The sequence below is a fragment of the Scyliorhinus torazame genome, chromosome 6 (genome assembly GCF_047496885.1).
Source record: "Scyliorhinus torazame isolate Kashiwa2021f chromosome 6, sScyTor2.1, whole genome shotgun sequence".
In the NCBI taxonomy this organism is placed as follows: domain Eukaryota; kingdom Metazoa; phylum Chordata; class Chondrichthyes; order Carcharhiniformes; family Scyliorhinidae; genus Scyliorhinus; species Scyliorhinus torazame.
The window spans coordinates 142,552,930-142,577,052 of NC_092712.1; the positions used below are offsets into that span (position 1 = coordinate 142,552,930).

A 24,123-nucleotide genomic window follows, 5' to 3' on the forward strand; every position below is an offset into this window, starting at 1 on the left:
TTTTAAAAAGATCATCTGAATGAAATGTACAACGATAATTGTTTGTTAATGTTTCAGTCAAATCCCAAAAATCTATTGAAACTGGATTTGATATTATATCAAAAATAGGTCAGCAGAAATTATCTTGAATGCAGGAATATTTCTGTTCCCAACATATTGTAATTCACAACTAACCAACTGAAGACACACAGATTGAAAAAAGCCTTCATTAATGTGCTAAAATCAACTATGCAAAGTGTCTCTAACATTCCTCAGTTCAGAAAAAATAATGTAAGACTTCTTCAATGGAAATGGTTCCAGTGATGAATTCACTACAGCATATAGATCATACATAGACCATAGAATTTACAGTGCAGGAGGCCATTCGCCCATCGAGTCTGCACCGGCCCTTGGAAAGAGCACCCCACAACTCCACCCTATCCCCGTAACCCAGCAACCCTACCTAACCTTTTTTTGGACACAAAGGGCAATTTCGCATGGCCAATCCACCTAACCCGCACATCTTTGGACTATAGGAGGAAACCGGAGCACCCGGAGGAAACCCACACAGACACGAGGAGAATGTACAGACTCCGCACAGACAGTGAATCAAACCTGGGACCCTGGAGCTGTGAAGCAACAGTGCTACTCACTGTGCTCCCGTGCCACCCTTTTTCCTGGGACACTTTCCAATTGCAATTATGACAGTGGTGAGTGAAAGTATTAATTTATTAGAAATGCTCACAATATTAAAGATCTTCACTTAAGATAGCTCCATGCAACCTCAAGAAAGGGTTTCTCCCTCAACTATTGGAAAGCCGGCGATTATGTTTCACTGCTGTAGGCCAAATACTCCCCTCGAGACATTATTACAATGTTAAAAGCCAATATGCAAAACGCAAGTTGGTGTTTTTGTTGCCTGTCCTCATAATTCAATTAGACACCAAAATCCACTATGACATAGAGAAGGACTTTTCCTGACCAATATTTCTTCTCTCAACCAACATCATCGAGCAAAAATTTACCCATTATTAATTTCAATTGTTGCTTCTGAAATTGTGTCCAGAATTGTTGATGTTTCCCTGCATAATTGCACCGCAAAAGTAACTCATTGCATGTAAAGCATTTTGTGACATTTCTGAGAGATTTGGTTGCGTTTCTAAAAATGGAAGCTTTCTTTGAATGTAAATGTACATTTAGTAACAACTTGTATTCATAAAGCATTATAGCATAGTAAAATATCCCAGGCACTTTACAGCTGTAAAAAGAAAGACACAAAGCTAGATGAGAGTAGCAAGAGTAAAGTTAAGGGGGATGATTGAAGAAATAGGTTATCAAGAGGTTTGAAGGTGAAGCTGTAAGGAGTGGGGGTCCAAGACATTTGGAAACAGGGCTGCAAGGTGTGAAAACAAAGCCCTCCCACTAAAATTGATGCAGAGACAAAGAAGACATAAGGAAACAATCGAAACTCACGGAACATGCATAGGACCATGAAAAAGATTGTAGTAAAAAGGCAGAGCGAGGCCAGGGATAGATCCACTGTGTTCAGGGTAAAAGCCAGTGGGTGTTGGCATCTACAGGTGTCAAGGGAGCAGAGCTTAAGTGTGAGATATGATGCAGATGGAGAGGCAATTTTGGATGATTCGGAAGGTGCTTATGAAACTTGCTACATTAGGGCGGCACAATAGCACAGTTGTTAGCACTGTTGCTTCACAGCACCAGGGACCCGGGTTCGAATCTCGTCTTGGGTCGCTCTTTGTGCGAAGTCTGCACATTCTCCCCGTGTCTGCGTGTGTTTACTCCAGGTGCTCTGTTTCCTCCCACAGTCCAAAGATGTACAGGTTAGGTGGATTGGTCACACTAAATTGCCATGTAGTGTCCAAATGTTAAGTGGAGGTGTGGGTTTAGGTAAGATGCTCTTTCAGGGGCCATCATAGACTCGATTGGCCAAATGGCCTCCTTCTGCACTGTAAATTCTGAGTTAAAGCTGAGAAGTCAAACCTGAAAACATCAAAAGCAGGATGAAAGCTTCAGAAATAAGAACATAAGAACTAGGAGCAGGAGTAGGCCATCTGTACCCTCGAGCCTGCTCCACCATTCAATGAGATCATGGCTGATCTTTTGTGGACTCAGCTCCACTTTCTGGCCCGAACACGATAACCCTTAATCCCTTTATTCTTCAAAATACTATCTATCTTTATCTGAAAAACATTTAATGAAGGAGCCTCAACTGCTTCACTGGGCAAGGAATTCCATAGATTCACAACCCTTTGGGTGAAGAAGTTCCTCCTAAGCTCAGTCTTAAATCTACTTCCCCTTATTTTGAGGCTATGCCCCCTAGTTCTGCTTTCACTCGCCAGTGGAAACAACCTGCCAGCATCTATCCTATCTATTCCCTTCATAATTTTATATGTGTCTATAAGATCCACCCTCATCCTTCTAAATTCCAACGAGTACAATCCCAGTCTACTCAACCTCTCCTCGTAATCCAACCCCTTCAGCTCTGGGATTAACCTAGTGAATCTCTTCTGCACACCCTCCAGCGCCAGGATGTCCTTTCTCAGGTAAGGAGACCAAAACTGAACATAATACTCCAGGTGTGGCCTCACTAACACCTTATACAATTGCAGCATAACCTCCCTAGTCTTCAACTCCATCCCTCTAGCAATGAAGGACAAAACTCCATTTGCCTTCTTAATCACCTGTTGCACCTGTAAACCAACTTTTTCGACTCATGCACTAGCACATCCAGGTCTCTCTGCACAGCAGCATGTTTTAACATTTTATTTAAATAATAATCCCTTTTGTTGTTATTCCTACCAAATTGGATAACCTCACATTTGTCAACATTGTATTCCATCTGCCAGACCCTAGCCCATTCACTTAACCTATCCAAATCCCTCTACAGACTTCCGGTATCCTCTGCACTTCTTGCTTCACCACTCATCTTAGTGTCTTCTGCAAACTTGGACACATTGCCCTTGGTCCCCAACTCCAAATCATCTATGTAAATTGTGAACAATTGTGGGCCCAACACTGATCCCTGAGGGACACCACTAGCTACTGTTTGCCAACCAGAGGAACACCCACTAATCCCCATTCTTTGCTTTCTATTAATTAACCAATCCTCTATCCATGCTACTACTTTCCCCTTAATGCCATGCATCTTTATCTTATGCAGCAACCTTTTGTGTGGCACCTTGTCAAAGGTTTTCTGGAAATCCAGATATACCGCATCCATTGGCTCCCCGTTATCTACCGCACTGGTAAATTCCTCAATAAATTCCACGAAATTAGTTAGGCAGACCTGCCCTTTATGAACCCATGCTGCGTCTGCCCAATGGGACAATTTCCATCCAGATGCCTCGCTATTTATTCCTTCTTGATAGATTCCAGCATCTTCCCTACTACTAATTATAGGCTCACTGGCCTATAATTACCCGCTTTCTGCCTACTTCCTTTTTTAAACAGTGGTGTCACGTTTGCTCATTTCCAATCCCCTGGGACCACCCCAGAGTCTAGTGAATTTTGGTAAATTATCACTAGTGCATTTGCAATTTCCCTAGCCATCTCTTTTAGCACTCAGGGATGCATTCCATCAGGCCAGGAGACTTGTCTAACTTTAGTCCCATTCGCTTGCCCATCACTACCTCCTTAGTGATAACAATCATCTCAATGTCCTCACCTGTCGGAGCCTCATTTCCATCAGTCACTGGCATGTTATTTGTGTCTTCCACTGTGAAGACCGACCCAAAAAACCTGTTCAGTTCCTCAGCCATTTCCTCATCTCCCATTATTAAATCGCCCTTCTCATCCTCTAAAGGACCAATATTTACCTTAGCCACTCTTTTTTGTTTTATATATTTGTAGAAACTTTTTCTATCTGTTTTTATATTCTGAGCAAGTTTACTCTCATAATCTATCTTACTCTTCTTTATCGCTTTTTTCGTAGCTTTCTGTTGCCCCCTAAAGATTTCCCAGTCCTCGAGTCTCCCACTAATTTTTGCCACTTTGTATGCTTTTTCCTTCAGTTTGATACTCTCCTTTATTTCCTTAGATATCCATGGTTGATTTTCCCTCTTTCTACCGTCCTTCCTTTTTGTTGGTATAAACCTTTGCTGAGCATTGTGAAAAATCGCTTGGAAGGTTCTCCACTGTTCCTCAACTGTTTCACCATAAAGTCTTTGCCCCCAGTCTACCTTAGCTAGATCTTCTCTCATCCCATTGTAAACTCCTTTGTTTAAGCACAAAACGCTGCTGTTTGATTTTACCTTCTCACCCTCCATCTGTATTTTAAATTCCATCATATCGTGATTGCTCCTTCCAAGAGGATCCCTCACTATGAGATCATGAATCAATCCTGTCTCATTACACAGGACCAGATCTAGGACTGCTTGTTCCCTCGCAGGTTCCATTACATTCTGTTCTCTGAAACTATCGCGGATACATTCTATAAACTCCTCCTGAAGGCTGCCTTGACTGACCTGGTTAAACCAATCGACGAGTGGATTAAAATCCCCCATGTTAACTGCTGTACCATTTCTACATGCATCCGTTATTTCTTTGTTTTTTGCCTGCCCCACCATAATGTTACTATTTGGTGGCCTATAGATTACTCCTATCAGTGACTTTTACGTCTTACTATTCCTGATTTCCACCCAAATGGATTCAACCTTATCCTCCATAGCACTGATGTCATCCCTTACTATTGCCCGGATGTCATCCTTAATTAACAGAGCTACACCACCTCCCTTTCCCATCCTCTCTGTCCTTCCAAATAGTTTGATACCCTTGGATATTTAACTCCCAGTCGTGGCCATCCTTTAACCATGTTTCAGTAATGGCCACTAAATCGTAGTCATTCACAATGATTTGCGCCATCAACTCATTTACCTTATTCTAAATACTACGAGCATTCAGGTAAAGTACATTTATGTTGGCTTTTATAGCTCTGTTTTGCATCTTAACACCTTGGTCAGTGACCTCTCCTAAGTTATTTTTCCTCTTACCGTTTCTCCTAATTTTCCTTGTCGTTGAACCCATATTTTCATGTAACAATCTACCGCGTTGTTTTCCATTTATGTTTTTACTTTCCGTTTTATTCCTTTTAGTATTACTGGGCCTATTCACTGAGCTCCCCTCAGTCACTGTGCCTTGTACTGTTGCCCTTTTTGATTTTTGACTATGGCTTCTTTGCCTTACACTTTCCCCCTTACTGCCTTTTGTTTCTGTCCCTGTTTTACTACCTTCCGACCTCCTGCATCGGTTCCCATCCCCCTGCCACATTAGTTTAAACACTTCACAACTGCTCTCGCAAATAGCCACCCTAGGACATCACTTCCAGTCCTGCCCAGGTGTAACCCATCCAGTTTGTACCTGTCCCACCTCCCTCAGAACCGGTCCCAATGCCCCAGGAATCTGAAACCCTCCCCCTGACACCATCCCTTCAGCCACGTATTCATCCTGTATATCCTGCCATTTCTACTCTGACCAGCACGTGGCACCGGTAGTAATCCTGAGGTGTCTACCTTCGAAGTCCGATTTCTTAACTTCCTTCCTAGCGCCCTGCATTCTGCTTTTAGGACCTCATCCCTTTTTTTTACCTATGTCGTTTGTACCGATGTGCACCATGACCACTGGCTGTTCACCCTCCTCCTCCAGAATGTACTGTACCCGCTCCGAGACAACTTTGACCCTAGCACCAGGGAGGCAACATACCATCCTGGAGTCTCATTTGCAGCCACAGAAACACCTGTCTATTCCCCTTACAATTGAATCCCCTATAACTATTGCACGGTCACACTTATTACCCCTCCCGTATACAGCAGAGCCAACCGTGGTGCCACGGGTTTGGCTGCTTGGCCAATAATGAAGACAAGATATGGAAAGGGAGAACAATATCATGTAGGTTGAACTAGTCCAGTTCCATGGATTAGCAGGTGTCTTGAGGCTCATTTGAGAAACAAAAAGATCAAGGTTACGTGTTGAAGAGCTCCCAACAGGATTATTGCATTAATTTCTGGTCACCACGCTTTAGGAAAGATGTGAGGGTCCTTGAGATGGACCAGGTGAGATTTACCAGAATGGTTCCTGGGATGGGGATTTTAGTTAGAAGGTTAGGTTGGAGAACCAGGGGTTGTACTTCTTGGAGCAAAGGAGATTTAGGGAAACTTGATAGAGCTGTACAAGGTTGTGGCACGTTTGGTTGAAGTGGAGAAAAGAAAAACTGTTCCTATAAGCTGATGATAATACAAGGACTAGGGGTCATAGATATAAGGTTTTGGGCACGAGATGCAGGGAGAATGGGGGAATGTGACAAAAACATTTTTTTTTTTCAACAGAGTGTTAACAATCTGAAATCTGCTGCCCACACGGGTGGCGGAAGCAGAAACAATCAATGATTTCAAAAGGAAATTAAATGGGCATTTGAAGACAATAAAGCTGCAGGAATATGGAGAATCAAACAGGGGAGTGGGGCTCACTGGATTGCTCCGCAAGGAGCTGGCATGGATTTGATGTGGCAAATTGAAGACTTCTGTGCTGTAAATCTTCTTCGAATTCGATGTGAATTGTAAATTTATAAAACGTTTTGTCAACACACCACTTGATGCTTGGAAGACAATACTTTGAGTGCAGACAGTGTAACCAAATGCAGTTCACTTGTGAGAAGTGGCGAGTAAAACGGTTATTTTACTCAGTCACAGAGTGTTCTTGTCAGTTATAGTTGGACTCTGTCATTCGTTTCAGAGCTATTGTGTAACTCATTTGTGTAACTTCAGGAATACCAGAACGTACAAAATATTGGGTGGGACAGAAAGCACAAGTATAGAAAATAGTAAGTGAAGTCGGAGTAAGGGAGAAAGTAATGACATCTATATCAGAATTACTGTACGTGTATGTGAATGCACAAAGTGTAGTACATAAGATTGGGGAGTTACAGGCGCAGATTACACTCTGGAAATATGATGTTGTGGCGGTAACAAGGCACGTGGCTCAAGGCAGGGCAAGTCTGAGTGTTACATATTCCTGGGTACAAGGTGTACAGAAAAGATAGGGAAGGACCAAGTAAGTGACCAGAAATGGACACAATACTCCCTTTGTGGCGTAACCATAACCTTAAAGGTTCAACATAACTTCCCCATTTTTGTACTCAATGTTTCTATTTAAGAAGCCCATGCTTTGCTAATCTTTGCTAATCGGGTGACGCCGTCGCGAATGCGCGTTGCTAGCCCCTTCCGGGTCCGAGGTTTGCGGAACTTCCGGTTGGTCTGACACCGGAGTGGCTCGTGCCGTTCTTGGCGCTGATTGCGGGTGAGTCCCGCCCAATGTATTTGAATCTTTACAAAACATGAAATGTCAATTAGGTCCAACAATATGATCCTTACTACATATTGCCAATAGTCTCAGATGTTCAGCCATCCCACAATCAATCTTAAAAGTTGGCAAAACGAAATTAAGTTACAAAACAATCAAGAATTCCAACACAGTGCTACTGTGAAAACTACTTTTCATGTATATTTATGACTCACTTCAGGTCATTTGATGTTTTTATTATTCTGTACAGAATAACACTGGTTCTGTATTTTGGGAAGCAAAAACCAAAGATATCATGTTGATGGATGTTCGACTTCAATAGGCATATTTCACTACCAATTCAATTTTACAGTACAAAGCTCAGAAAAGGAGGTGTCGACAGTGAAACAGTGGATGTTTACTCTGCAAGATTACAAAGTAATAGTTCACACATCAAACTCTTTCATAGTCAAAATAGCTCGTGTCCATTTCAAAACATTCTCCAGCTAACCTATCTACAATTTGTTGATATTTCTGTTTCCAAGTACCCTACTGTGTTGATGGACGTCAAAGCAGAAGTAAATCTATTCTTGCATGAAATGAAAAAAACAAAATATGAAACATCTGAATATTTAACCAAAGTATTTAGAGCTATTTCAGCATCACAATATCTACATGTGAATTCCTATTGTCCTGTCAAAGAGGGAATGTGAATAAATATGGGCTCTACCCTTGTAGTATTTAATATATGAGCCAAATTAAAATTAACAGCACTTGGTAAAAAGTACAATGTTACATTTTACATAGCGACACCAAGATTGCATCAGTAAATAAAATAGATGTCATTTTCAATTTGCATTCATTTTTGAAGGTTAAGATAATCATGAGGCGTCTAGCCAGAGTATATAGGGAGGAACTGTTCCCAAGGGCAGAAGATTGAAGAACCAGAGAGCACAGATTTAAGATGAATAACTGAAGAACCAAAAATGACATGAGGAAAACCTTTTTTTCCAAACTCAACGAGTGGTTAGGATCCAGAATGCACTGCCTGAGAGTGTGGTGGGGGCAAATTCAATCATAGCTTTCACAAGGGAACTGAAGAAGAAAAAACATTGCTGGCCACAGGGATAATAGGACCAACTGAGTTGCTCTTGAAGAGAGCGAGCAGGGCCATGACGGGTCGTCGGCCTCCTTCTGTGCTGAATAATTCTGTGATTTTATGAGAAGACTAAACTGCTGTCCTTTTGAAAGACAATCAAGCAAATTTTATTTTTCTTGTTAACAGAGAAGTGTGGAATGAAATTGTTTGAGGCAGTGATGATATCAGTTCATTCAAAAGGCACACTGAGATGGGCAGCCTAAGTTAACCATAACAGTTGGCCATAGAATTTGGTACCTTAAATAATAGTCTAAGAATTTTTAAAACTCTCAAGATACACTTGTTACAGTTGAGACTTTTACACAACACTTGCATCTTCTCTGCTGTATTAAGATTAATAACACTCAGGCTGAATAATTAATTCTGATAGCAACAGGTTGCTCACTAGAGGAATACATAGTATGCCCACCACATCCACAGTAACTTCATGTGAAAAGTTTCACACCTTTGGAATTTCCTATGCAAGCTACAGAAACAAAGTACAGGCAAGAGGTATTATACAGTATCATCCGTATGCACTTGGTATGGCTAATTAGATGATAAAATAAATAATCCACTATTTTTCAAACATGCTTTGGTAAACAAAGTGATGATTTATTTAGCAATTTATGGAGCTCTAACATTTTCTTCAAGCCTAAAGGCAATGCTGAACAGTCGTCGCAAGAGTAATAGCATTGTGTGTTATCACACTATCGCCTTTTGAAGTTCAAGCAAATTTTTTGGAATAGTCAGGTAAATAAAAGATTAACAGACTCAACACCTTAATAAAGAATAGAATTATGGCTGAAGAGTTCTCATTGGGTTCATAAACTAGAACCAGACTGTCGAAACACACAACAGTTGGAAATTACATTTCCACCTCTTTATTGCTGGTATGAATTTACATAAAATCTCTCTGCAGAGGATTTAAGAAAAATATCACTTACACCAGATATTCATATTGAATATGTTAATTATGATATCAGGTGGCACAGATGAATATTTGGCACATCAGTGACAAAGATTACTTCCCCTGCTGGTAGCCATGTGGACTGGTTCTTAGAGATCAATCCTGCCACAGAGCACGAGAGACTTGAGTAGGTTAACACAGAGATAAAGCTAATATTTATGTAATAGCCCAGCAATTTGGGGTTACCCAAGCGTAAAGTCAGAAATCCCTATTTTTGCCACAATGCTATTGGGATGATCTGCATTGGAAATTACCTCAATAGTGTTTACATTAGATTGGAATCTGGGTGATTCAGATGCAATAACTATGAGGTTAATAACTCTTTTTCTTATTTGACATCAGTTTGGAAATAATATGAATGCAGCCTTACCTTTCCTGTAAACAATGTTTTGCACATATTGCAAGTTCAATCAAGTTTGATGTCTGCAATATTGGCTCCCAAATGTTCAATACTGTGAAATTATAGCAGCCACGATACCAGCTGGTCCCTGCAACAGAGTAATCAAAACGTTCATGTCCCGATATAAATGTGTTGTCTATAGAAAACAATTTTTATCCCATAAAATATATTTTACATTTCTTGTGAACTCTACCTTCAGCTCCATCTGACCTTCACATCTATGTTGTCAGGAGGACCACTTAATGAGATTGCTGTCAAGACTAGACAATTAACCCTGTAACCGGCTGCCAGAAAATTGCAAAACGTAGATATTCTTTTCCCCTAGTTTTCTTTCACATCATCTGCCACACAGGAAGATGCTAGCCTCTTGTTTGGTGTGACTCAGAATAAGAATTGAACAGAGCTTGGATTATCGTTCTCTGCGGCTGCGGCCCTTCTTTGCATTGATCTGTCAACTTGCTTTGGTGGATGGACAATATTTGGAATAGATCTGTGGGCTTCCAGTAACTATAGGTTGTAATCATTACTTATTGAGCACTGAAAGACAGGAATTTGAAGAACAGATGATTTTATATTATTATCCATTGTCAACCAGGAATTATTTCTTATAAAATATCAATCATTATGACTGGGGTTCTTGAAACTGATGGAAAATACTTCATTTTTCTTACCATCGTTGACTTTTCATTTCAGTGCCATGGATTACAATGTCAGACCTGCTGAGTATCTTCATCCAGCATTTCCTCTTTTTTCTTCATCAGCAGTATTCTGCTTTTATATCAATGTCTAAACTTGACGATTATCAACCTGTCAAACCCAAGTCCTCTTTCTCTCCCCCATAATCTGAGTGTGGAAATTTTTAAATCTTAAAATCAATATAGATGCCAAGATTCCAGTTCTGGACATCACCATTCTCTGCCAAAATTCTAATGTTCCCATTCTTATGTGAGCAGCTATGAGGTGTCACAGGCCCCAGTCACAACAGGGGCTTAGTCTCTCCCAATAGTTGGAGCTTACAGCAGTCAGCATTCCAACCTCACTACCCAGAAGCTCAGTCTTGTCCCATTCTAATAATGTATTATAAATTTATTTACTCTGATTTTCACTGCCAAAATCATAATTTCATCAGATATAGGAGCAGAATTAGGCCATTTGGTCCATCGAATCTGCTCCACCATTCGATCATGGCTGATCACATCCTGGTCAAAGTAAACGCTGAGCATGTGAAGTTCGAGACAGCCTGAGTGAGTGAGAGAGCCCGAGTGAGGATTGAAATTTGGTCATTTGGAACAGTGTAGTAAGAGGTAAGTGGTGAATTTAATGTTCCTGTTTTTCAGTTAAAAGTCTAGTTTAGTATCTAATTGGCTGGAGCTGCTGCCCCCCCCCCCCATCCCCCCCCTCCCCCCCAATAGCTAAGTGGCAGTTATCAGGCGGAGCAAAAAATGTGACAAGTGTGAGAACGGAGGTGGTCAAATGCGCACAATATACGGAACAAGGTAAATGAGCTTGTTGAGCACATTGAACTTGGCCGGTGCGATGTTGTGAGCATCACAGAGACGTGACTGCAAGGGCATCAGGGCTGGGATCTAAATATCCAAGGATATGTGTCCTATCGAAAGGACAGGCAGATGGCCAAAGAAAATGAAAAATGAAAATCGCTTGTCACAAGTAGGCTTCAAATGAAGTTACTGTGAAAAGCCCCTAGTCGCCACATTCCGGCGCCTGTTCGGGGAGGCTGGTACAGGAATTGAACCGTGCTGCTGGCCTGCCTTGGTCTGCTTTAAAAGCCAGCTCATTAGCCCTGTGCTAAACCAGCCCCCATCAGGGGGTGGGGTTGCATTGTTAGTAAGGAATGAAGTTAAGTTGATAGCAAAGACCTATATAGGTTCAGAAGACATAGAATCTCTGTGGGTAGAGTTGAAGAATCACAGAGGTCAAAAGACCCTGATGGGGGTTATGTACAAGCCCCCTAGCAGTAGTCAGGAGGTGGGGCAGAAAATAAATCAGGAGATAGAAAAGGCATGTAAAAAATCAGGAGATGGAAAAGGCATATAAAAAAGGCAATATTACAACAATCATGGGGGATTTCAATATGCAGATGGACTGGGAAAATCAGGTTAGTAGTGCATCCCAAGAAAAGGAATTTGTGGAATGTCTAAGAGATGGATTTTTGGAGCAGCTTGTGACAGAGTCTACTAGGGAACAGGCAATTCTGGATTTGGTGAAGAGGCAGACTTGATCAGGGAACTTAAGGTGAAGGAACCCTTAGGGAGCAGCGACCACAATATGATAGAATTTACCCTCCAGTTTGAGCGGGAGAAGCTACAATCAGATGTAACGGTATTACAATTAAATAAGGCTAACTACAAAGGCATGAGGCAGGAGCTGGCCAGAGTTGATTGGAAAAGGAGCCTAGCAGGGAAGACAGTGAAACAGCAATGGCTGGAGTTTTTGGGGGGCTATTCAGGAGGCACAACAGAAATTCAACCCAAGGAGGAGGAAAATGCAAAGGGGCGGACAAGGCATATATGGCTGATGAGGGAAGTCAAAGACAGCATAAAGGCAAAAGAAAAGCATACAAAGTGGCAAGAATTAGTGGGACTAAATAGTTACTTTATATCAGTCTTCACGGTGGAAGATACCAGTGGGATCATAGAATCATAGAAGTTTACAGCATGGAAACAGGCCCTTCGGCCCAACCAGTCCATGCCGCCCAGTTTTTACCATTAAGCTAGTCCCAGTTGCCCGCACTTGGCGCATAACCCTCTATACCCATCTTACCCATGTAACTATCTAAATGCTTTTTAAAAGACACAATTGTACCCGCCTCTACTACTACCTCTGGCAGCCCATTCCAGACACTCACTACCCTCTGAGTGAAGAAATTGCCCCTCTGGGCCCTTCTGAATCTCTCCCCTCTCACCTTAAACCTATGCCCTCTAGTTTTAGACTCCCCTACCTTTGGGAAAAAATGTTGACTATCTACCTTATCTATGCCCCTCATTATTTTATAGACCTCTATAAGATCACCCCTAAGCCTCCTACGCTCCAGGGAAAAAAGTCCCAGTCTATCCAGCCTCTCCTTATAACTCAAACCATCAAGTCCCGGCAACATCCTAGTAAATCTTTTCTGCACTCTTTCTAGTTTAATAATATCCTTTCTGTAATAGGGTGACCAGAACTGCACACAGTATTCCAAGTGTGGCCGTACCAATGTCTTGTACAACTTCAACAAGACGTCCCAACTCCTGTATTCAACGTTCTGACCAATGAAACCAAGCATGCCGAATGCCTTCTTCACCACCCTGTCCACCTGCGACTCCACCTTCAAGGAGCTATGAACCTGTACTCCTAGATCTCTTTGTTCTATAACTCTCCGCAACGCCATACCATTAACTGAGTAGGTCCTGGCCTGATTCGATCTGCCAAAATGCATCACCTCACATTTATCTAAATTAAACTCCATCTGCCATTCGTCGGCCCACTGGCCTAATTGATCAAGATCCCGTTGCAATCCTAGATAACCTTCTTCACTATCCACTGTGCCACCAATCTTGGTGTCATCTGCAAACTTACTAACCATGCCTACTAAATTCTCATCCAAATCATTAATATAAATCACAAATAACAGTGGACCCAGCACCGATCCCTGAGGCACACCACTGGTCACAGGCCTCCAGTTTGAAAAACAACCCTCTACAACCAACAGGTTCTCCTGGATGCCAGAGCTCCAGGAGAACCAGAGGGCAGAGATGAGTGCAGTGACCAGCACCAAGGAGAAGGTTCTGGGGAAATTGAAAGATGAATAAATCACTTGGGCCGAATGGACTACACCCCAGGGTTCTAAAAGAAATAGTTTAGGAGATTGTGGAGATATTGGTGGTGATCTTTCAGGAATCACTGGAGGCGGGAAGGGTCCCACAGGACTGGAAAGTGGCTAATGTAACACCGCTGTTTAAGAAGGGAGGGAGGCAGAAGACGGGAAATTATACATCGGTTAGCCTGATTTCGGTCATTGGTAAGATTTTAGAGTCCATGAGTAAAGGTGAAATCGCGAAGTACTTTGGAGTGCATGATAAAATAGGACTGAGTCAGTACGGCTTCGTCAAGGGGAGGTCATGTCTGACAAATCTGTTAGAGTTCTTTGAGGAAGTCACAAGGAAGTTAGACAAAGAACCAGTGGACGTGATATATTTAGATTTCCAGAAGGCCTTTGACAAGGTGCCGCATAGGAGACTGTTAAAAAAGTAAAGAGCCCATGGTGTTAAAGTTAAGATCCTGGCATGGATAGAGGATTGGCTGACTGGCAGAAGGCAGAGAGTGGGGATAAACAGGTCTTTTTCAGGATGGCAGCCGGTCAGTAGTGGTGTGCCTCAGGGGTCGGTGCTGGGACCACATCTTTTCACAATATACATTAATGATCTGGAAGAAGGAACTGGAAGCGCTGTTACTAGGTTTGCAGATGATACAAAGATCTGTAGAGCGACAGGTAATACTGAGGAAGCAGGCGGGCTGCAGAAGGACTTGGACAGGCTAGGAGAGTGGGCAATGAAGTGGCAGGTGGAATACAATGTGGAAAAGTGTGAGGTTATGCACTTTGGAAGGAGAAATGGAAGCATAGACTATTTTCTAAATGGAGATATGCTTAGGAAATCAGAAGCACAAAGGGACTTGGGAATCTTTGTTCACGATTCTCTTCAGGTTAATGTGCAGGTTCAGTTGGCAGTTAGGAAGGCAAATGCTATATAGAACATAGAAAATACAGCACAGAACAGGATGTCGAGAGAACTAGAATACAAGACAAGAATGCACTTCCGAGGCTGTATAAGGTTCTGCTCAGAACCCATTTGGAGTATTGTGAGCAGTTTTCGGCCCCATTTCTAAGGAAGGATGTGCTGGGCTTGGAAAGGGTCCAGAGGAGATTTACAAGAATGATCACTGGAATGAAGAGCTTGTCGAGGAACGGTGGAGGACTCTGGGTCTCTACTCATTGGAGTTTAGAAGGATGAGGGGGGATCTTATTGAAACGTACAGGATACTATGAGACCTGGATAGATGGATAGAGTGGACGTGGAGAGGATGTTTCCACTTGTAGGAAGAACCTGAGCATACAATCTCAGACCAAAGGGACAATCCTGTAAAACAGAAATGAGGAGGAATTTCTACAGCCAGAGGGTGGTGAATCTGTGGAACTTTTTGCCACAGAAGGCTGTGAAGTCCAAATTACTGAGTATCTTTAAGACAGAGATAGATAGGTTCTTGATTAATAAGGGGACCAGGGGTTATGGGGAGAAGGCAAGAGAATGGGGAGGAGAAAAATATCAGCTATATTCTGGCCTAATTCTGCTGCTATGTCTTATGGTCTTAACTCCACCTGTCCATTCTCCTTAACCCTTAGTTTAGTTAACCAATTCTTCGTAACTTAGAATGATTTTACCTTTATCGCTTACATCTTGTCTCATATGCCATCCAATTATAACTCCCCCCCCCCCCCCCCTCCCCCCGACTGGCTGAGAATGTTTCTATTTTTCTGTCTTTCTTTCCGAATGTAAACACTGGCCAATGGTAACTAGTTTATCGGTTTTTTAAAAACTCCACAGAATTGGTGTGAATCTGGATCTTTATTTGGTTTTGTATACATAGATACAGAGAACATACAGTGCAGAAGGAGGCCATTCGGCCCATTTGTTTTGGACACGGAGGGCAATTTAGCATGGCCAATCCACCTAACCTGCACGTCTTTGGACTGTGGGAGGAAACCAGGCACCCGGAGGAAACCCACGCAGACACGGGGAGAATGTGCAGTCTCCACACAGACAGTGACCCAGCGGGGAATCGAACCCGGGACCCTGGCGCTGTGAAGCCACAGTGCTAGCTACGTGTCTTACCTTGCTGCCCTTGAAAATAGTTAATTCAGATATTTTTCACCACAACAGAAACGTGCCTTTGGTTGAATTGCATTCAAAACAAAAATAATCGTTCAATCCACGCACAATGTTGGATGTGTGGTATAGGTCGATACTTTGATTTTGTATCTTTTACTTATATTTCACAGAAAGTCTGGTCCAGTGATGGCATGACTGCAATTGTGGGACTGTGAGATGGCATGCGCATCACAAACATTCCTTATGCTAATGTCATGGGTACCCATCTCTCAACATGATGGCTGGCAAGAAAGTAAAGCAAGCAATCAAACACCTACAACAAAAACACAAAACGTTCTGGTGCAATTTTAAATCAATGGAAAAATGTTCATGCTCTTTACATACATTTCAATTGAGTGTTTATAGTATTTGCTTCAAACAGGTACACTACAATTAAGTTAATAGTTTGGGCTAAATGTGGCTTGTCAGAATGGAATGGGGAAGAAATTATGGAACAGGTACACTATGAGGAATGGAGGATTTTAAGAATATTGGATTCTAAATATTGGGGCAATTTAAGGACTTGGATTTGCAGCTCCTGTGAGATTTGTGGAGCCAGAATGTGAAATTTACCAGAGGAATGTGTGTTTCAGTCTGGGCTAATGTACTGTGGTTTGACGGTGGAAGGTTTCTGGGGAGTTAATGTGCTTTTAGTCTGGAGAGTTACTTTATTTTTCAGGTTGGGGGTAGATGCCATTGCTGGGTGGAACTAAGGGATTCAGAGAAAGATTTTGAGAAAGCTTTCGAGAGGACAAACAAAGAACAAAGAACAAAGAAATGTACAGCACAGGAACAGGCCCTTCGGCCCTCCAAGCCCGCGCCGACCATACTGCCCGACTAAACTACAATCTTCTACACGACGTGAAGTCTGACCTGTCTGACACCAAGTCCACAATTCTCTCCCTATAGGATAGTTATAAAAAGAAGAAGAATGTTTAAAGCAGAGCAGAAAAAGAAGCTGAAACCTACCAGGTGAACCAGCTTCTTAAAGATATTCAGCCAGAGTCTGAAGGCCTTCCAACAAGAATCAGATCAGTTCTGTAAAGCAAGTATTACTCTATGCTATGCTGATTTTAAAGATGGACTGAGTTGTATGTTTCTTTTCTTGTTGTTTAATGGGGAATTGAGTAGTAGTGTTTGAGGAGTAATTGTAAGCTGTCATTTTCAGGTGTGAAGTTAAAGAGTTTAATATTGTATTCATAATAAAGTTTTGCATTAAAAATCCATACTCCCTATTTCTTCATGCAAGCACTCCTGAAGTGAATCAATCTTCCCGCACATTCTTACAAAATAAACTAAAATATTGGGCTTTCAGTCCAGTATCCTCGCCACTGTTGGGGTCTGGTCTGGGATTGTAATACTCACTAAGATAATGGATCAACACTTGTTGTAAGAAAGAAGTCCATTGCAATTGTATACTTGGGCTCCTGATGGAGATGCCAAGATAAATGGCCTTTTCTCACTCTGGATTTTCTTCTGTTATTCTGATAGTCTGTCATGTGTCAAACTCAAATAGAATCACATACATTCTTGTCAGTTGATCTCTAAATTTCCATTATTAACAAGGAATAATACAACATGCCACATAACTGTCACAGTATTAAGACATTCAATATAAAAGCAGTATATCATTAGTGATTCCCCAATGATGTTACAAATATTTGTTGAGTTTAATAATTATATAAAAAGATGGATAACGTTAATATATTGCATAATGGCAAATTAGTTCACTTCCTTGTGATGAGCAAAAATAAGAATAATTTGTTCCATTTACCCTCAAGAGCTATTTAGATGTTTTTCTCTACAAGGTCCCTTGGGAATTTCTGCTCATCAAGTATTGGGAGGGCAAAAGCAATTTTGTCCTGAGCTATGGCCTCCATGTCTCTGCCTCATCACAGTTGTAGACTGAATCAGACACTGCAAATTGACCCTCAGCTCTGCTGCCAATCCTAACCTTTCCATTACCAAGTATGCCTATTTCCATCTTCATAATATCACAGATTTCTGTCACTGTCTCAGCTAATTGGCTGTCGAAACCCTCATACAAACCAGTGTTACTTCCAGATTTGACTGTTCCAGTGTTCTTCTTGCCACTTCTGACCATTTGATTATTTCAGGTTATCCAAAGCTCTGCTGCCCATATCCTGACTGAAACCAAGTTTTGTTCATTCGTCTCCTTTGTCCTCAGTCACCCACATTGGCTCCTGGTCCAGATTTACATATTAAAGGTTAACAAGTGACCAGGTTTGCTGCGACTTCTTTGTGTACTGCTGTATTTGCATCAGTAGGATGTTTGGCACTGAGACAATCACTGATAATGCATTTTATTGTTGGCTATCCTTTCAATTGTTCTGCAGCCACTTCCTGAAACATTTCACAGGCATGCACTAATGATTTGAATTCCAAAGGTTGCATTTTCCACTGGAACTTAAAATGTGACACTTTGTGGAAGGAAACCAACGATCCACGTATTTTAAGTTTATTAAATGTATCAATAGCATAATATATGGCGGGGATCTCATGCAGAATTTTACAATAAAAAATCACAGAACATGGAATTCAGTTCACTCCATCTAACCTCGATGATTCTTCTGTAGAAAGCTCGAGGCACACCAGCACAATATGCAAATTCCTTGTGAATAAATCCACCATTTTTCCTGCAGTACCAAACTTACAAGATTATAGGTTTTAAGCATTTTGTATGATGAAGAATTTTGAAACATCTGTCCTCAATTTTTCTTTGGCAAGTTAATGCCAGCGTTCCCTTGCTCAACAAGTTATTTTAATTTGAAAAATGTGCTTTGAAATTATCTTTTCTTTTCCACTTGGTATAGGGAGCTCTTATAATGTTTCCCTTTGCCTCATTTCAATGCTAGAAAATAAGGAGATTTTTAAAAAATCTTTCCTCTCAACTCTATTCTTCAACCCTCACACCAGCATCAGTTGGATGTTACTGCAGTGCTTCAGGGACCAGGACCAAATGCATTTTGCGTTTTGGCAGCCCCAGACTGCACTCCGCTGATTTTTAGCAATATAGGTCTGAACTCTGTTTGATTTATTCATTGTTCCTTTCAGCGGAACATTTACTATGCTTGCATTCCATGTTTTAAAAAGTTTTCTTTCCATGATTTTAAAAGGTGTATAACTTGTTTGGGCCAGACAGGGGCAGTTGCAAGCACAAAACAAAACAAATCACAGCAAAAGACAAACAGGTATAAATGTTTATCAGGAGGTATACAGTTTTAAAAAGAAAATCCATGTATTTTAAAGTTACATTTGAATAATTGCACTGACTTAGGAAAAAAATGAAATTAGACACTGGAAATTATATTTGATACGAAAGTACATAAAAGTGACCCATTGATAATATGGGGAAGATTTGACAAAAAGAGGGTGCTATCTTGATCGTTCCTGGTTATCAGGGGTAGCTCTGCCCAGAAAAAGAAAAAGCAGATTGTTTATGACCAGCATCAACATGTCAGGTTCAATACCAAATGCCACCACTAACAACCATTTATGTTTGCTGCAAGAGCACTTCATTCAGAAGTAGTTGCCAATATAATAGTAATAATCGTTATTGCCGCAAGAAGGCTTACATTAACACTGCAATGAAGTTACTGTGAAAATTCCCTAGCCGTCACATTCCGGCGGCGGCTGTTCGGGTACACAGAGGGAGAATTCAGAATGTCCAAATTACCTAACGGAACGTCTTTCAAGACTTGTTGGAGGAAACCGGAGCAGCCGGAGAAAGCCTACTCAGACACAGGGAGAATGTGCCGACTCCCCACAAACAGTGGCCCAAACCGGGAATCGAACCTGGGACCCTGGAGCTGTGAAGCAACAGTGCTACCCACTGTGCTGCCGTGCTGCCCTATCATACTGCAAGAGGGTTTTTGCTGCTTCTCATATCACGGATCATATTGACAATATTGTAAGAGCATCAGAGCAAACCATCCCATTGAGAAGATGCAGTACAAAATATTGTATCTTCAACACTATGTTCATATTTTCAAGTAATCAATTGTGTTTACAAAGATAACTGGAGAGAAATTTCAGGTACGGGGGATCAGAATGTCCAGGTCCATGAATCACAAAAAATCAATATGCAGGACAGAACATAATTAGGTAGACAAATCAAAGAATTTACAGTGCAGAAGGTGGCCATTTGACCCATCAAGTCTACATCAGCCCTTGAAAGAGCACCCTACTTAAGCCCAAACATCCACCCAATCCCTGTAACCCAGTAATCCCACCGAACCTTTTGGGACACAAAGGGGCAATTTAGCTTAGCCAATCCACCTAACTTGTACATTTTTGGATTGTCGTTGTTTATTGCAAGGGGAATGGAATATAGAAGTAGAAATGTTTTGCCACAATTGTACAGTTGGTGAGAAAACATCGAGCGTATTCTACAATTGTGGTCTCCTTACCCAAGAAAGGATATCCTTGCATAAGAAACAGTTCATGTTTACTCAACTGATTCCTGGGATGAAGGGGAAACTTATTAAGAAAGGGTGAGCAGAGTGGGCTTGTATTCACTGGAGTTTAGAAGAATGAGAGATGATCTTATTGGAACAAGATAATAAAGATCCTGAAGGGACTTGATGGGGTGGATGCTGAAAGGATGTTTCACCTTATGGAGAGACTTGAACTGAAGGTCACAGTTTCAAAATAAGGGGTATAGCATTTAATGCAGGGATGAGGTAAGTGAATCTCAGGTATTCTGTTCCCCTCAGAGCAGTGGAGGCAAGGTCATTTAATATTTTAATACTGGGTTTGATTGATTACCATGTCAATCAAGAATCTTGGGTTATAGGGGGTAGTCATGGAAGGCGCCTTGAGGCCACAATCTGATCTTATCAAAAGCAGAGGAGACTAGAACATAGAACATTACAGCGCAGTACAGGCCCTTCGGCCCTCGATGTTGCGCCGACCTGTGAAACCACTCCAAAGCCCATCTACACTATTCCCTTATCGTCCATATGCCTATCCAATGACCATTTGAATGCCCTTGGTGTTGGTGAGTTCACTACTGGTGCAGGCAGGGCATTCCACGCCCTTACTACTCTCTTAAGAACCTACCTCTGACATCTGTCTTATATCTATCTCCCCTCAATTTAAAGCTATGTCCCCTCGTGCTAGACATCACCATCCGAGGAAAAAGGCTCTCACTGTCCATCCTATCCAATCTCTGATCATCTTGTATGCCTCAATTAAGTCACCTCTTAACCTTCTTCTCTCGAACGAAAACAGCCTCAAGTCCCTCAGCCTTTCCTCATAAGATCTTCCCTCCATACCAGGCAACATTCTGGTAAATCTCCTCTGCACCCTTTCCAGTGCTTCCACAACCTTCCTATAACGCGGCGACCAGAATTGCACGCAATACTCCAAATGCGGCTGCAGCAGAGTTTTGTACAGCTGCAACATGACCTTGTGGTTCCGAAACTCAATCCCTCTACCAATGAAAGCTAACACAGCGTACGCCTTCTTAACAACCCTCTCAACCTGGGTGGCAACTTTCAGGGATCTATGTACATGGACACCGAGATCTCTCTGCTCATCCACACTGCCAAGAATCTTACCATTAGCCCAGTACTCTGTCTTCCTGTTATTCCTTCCAAAATGAATCACCTCACACTTTTCTGCATTAAACTCCATTTGCCACCTCTCAGCCCAGCACTGCAGCTTATCTATGTCCCTCTGTAACTTGTAACATCCTTCCGCACTGTCCACAACTCCACCGACTTTAGTGTCATCTGCAAATTTACTCACCCATCCTTCTATGCCCTCCTCCAGGTCATTCATAAAAATGACAAACAGCAGTGGCCTACTACTGCTCCAAATTCATATGTTTGTGTGCGCATAATTTAGATCTATTTTGTTTGACATCACTTAAAGGTGATTACATATTTTGTAAAATTATCAAATTTTTCTTACTCTTTCCGAGTTTGACGATGTATTGAATGTTATTCTTGAGAATTTGTTCAGGTTTCTTAGCAGGCCATCCCAAGATCAATTTTGGATGCAAAAGCAACAATTTACTGACAGGCGATATACTGCAGTCACTCCAGTAACACGTCATAAAAACGTACACAGAAAATAGATGCAGGAGGCGGCAATTCGGCCCTTCGAGCCTGCTCTGCCATTCATTATGATCCTGGCTGATCATCGAGTTAATACCCCGATCCTGCCTTCCCCCCATCTCCCTTGATCCCTTTAGCCCCAAGAGCTATATCTAATTCCTTCTTGAAATTACAGTGTTTTTGCCTCAACTACATTCTGTGGTAGTGAATTCCACAGATTCACCACTCTCTGGGTGAAGAAATTTCTCCTCACCTCAGTCCTAAAAGGTTTACCCCTTATCCTCAAACTATGACCCCTAGTTCTGGACACCCCCACCATTGGGAACATTCTTTCTGAATCTACCCTATCTAATCCTGTCAAAAATATAACACACAGAGCTCTGCTCATTAGCTTTTCAATATTTTAGAATTATTCCAGTAATATCAAAATATATATATTTTTTAAAGTAAAATGCTACATTCATTCCACATGCTGTCACCCTTGGCTGGGTTGGTAGTACTCACACCCAGGATTCAAGTCCACAGACGTGACTGACATTTCACCCTCGGTACTGAGACATTGAAACCAAGGCCCCATCTACTCACTCACGTGTGTACAAAGGATCTCACAGAAGAATAGGGAAGTGATTCCTTTCTCAAGAGTGAGAAAGCCATTGCGCAGATTGGACAGGGCAAGCCCTCAATCCATCTCCTTGCTTGCTCCAAAAAACAATTCAAATTAAGCCCAGTTCATAGTCCCCGCAAAAAAGGCATACTGGATCCAAGCTGACAAGAACAGGCGTTACACCTGATCTCACACTTGATCTTAACCTGGTGTCCTGCCCAATATTTCTCCCTCAGCCAACATCACAAAATGATTATCTGGTGTGCATCAGTATTTGCAGTTTTTCCTACAACAGTGAGGACAAATTAAAAGTACTTCGAAAGCTGCAAACGTTGTGAAAGGGGCTACATGAATACAAGTTTTTCGAGATATTTACAAGTGGTTCGCAGACAACCAAACTAAAATAAAATCGAAGTTGTAACCCCGGACTGATTTATTTTTAAATATGTTTGGTCCACATCGAATCGTGGCAGCAACATTTTGCACAATTCTCAGGGGGTTTTCTTTGGTGCTTAAATGTGACAAACGGCTCTGCGTGTTTTAATAATTTACAACAATCCTTTCAAACAAATTCCTGAACCAGTTCAACGAATAATTTCAGAATCGCATTTTGCTGCAGGTGAGTGATTCAAACCAACTCCTCCAAGTGTCAATGCTTGGCCCACACACCTCAGTGCTTCCCACCACCTGATCAACCAGAAACATTCCACAACACCCAGCCTGAAACAAAAACAACCGCATACCCCTCCGTAAACACAATCCGGAACTGTCCAGAAACCTTTAACATTTAAACTTGCAAGTCTCAGATTTACCATTGTTGTCACCAGCGGCAGAAGTCCTGAGTGCCAAAGCGGACAATGCGAGGAGCACGTAAGATGTAGATAAGGAGCACTCCATCTTCCGTAATAACTGAGTGAGGATTACATTGTTCACACTCACTTCAACTTCACCAAACTCCAGCAAAGTTTCTTCACCTGTTACCCATTGACGTCAGTGGGAGGGACGACCCACTCGTCAGGCTTCCTCTGGGTCAAAGAGCCCGCAGGCTCATTAGGGACCGTACCACTGAGAACACCACACCAATAATCCTGCTTTTCATTCGAATTTCTCATTACCTCATGCTAGCAGATCCTGTTGTGCTATAATTTTTCCAGCTAGCTCACATAGTGGCACAGTGGTTAGCAAGGTTGCTTCACAGCACCAGGGACTGGTTTGATTCCTGGCTTGGGTCACTGTTTGTGCAGAGTCTGCATGTTCTCCCCGTGTTTGCGTGGGTTTCTTCCGGGTGCTCCGGTTTCCTACCACAAGTCCTGAAAGATGTGGGGCGGGGTTCTCTAAGAAAGTCCAGAGTGATTCTCCTACCTGGAGGGGGCTAGCAGAGCCCCAGATAAGCCCTCGCAGCTCTGGCTTCCGCTACGAGGTCCTGCACTTCCAGTCGAGGGTCCGCACATGCGCATGGCGGCGGCCTGCATCGGCTGCCCCGCAAGACATGGCGGACCCACACCACGGACCAACACCAAGAAAATAGGCCCCCCCGAGATCACGTGCGCCCCCGGATCGGTGGTCCCCGATCGATAGCCGAGTCATCTGTGAGGCCCTCCCCCCACCCCGGTGAAGGATCCCCCCCCCCCACCAGGGCAGCCGCGGACTGAGTCCACAGCTGCCACGCCGAGTTCACGATGGGTGGGACCATGAGAAACCACGCCGACGGGAACTTGGCCAGTTACTCTTG

General features: G+C 42.3%; 1 protein-coding gene across 1 annotated transcript in view; it reads right to left on the bottom strand.

Moving 5' to 3' along the window:
• The window catches only part of LOC140425041 (polycystin-1-like protein 1), a 543,547-nt gene extending 520,212 nt beyond the window's left edge, over positions 1-23,335 (bottom strand). The window contains exons 1-2 of the mRNA XM_072508831.1: positions 23,204-23,335; positions 9,751-9,868 (exon numbers count right to left, since the gene is read on the bottom strand). Coding sequence (XP_072364932.1) covers positions 9,751-9,868; positions 23,204-23,288 — 203 coding nt within the window. The 5' untranslated portion in view covers positions 23,289-23,335. The remainder of the gene's footprint in view (positions 1-9,750; positions 9,869-23,203) is intronic.
• Between the last annotated feature and the right edge of the window lie 788 nt (positions 23,336-24,123).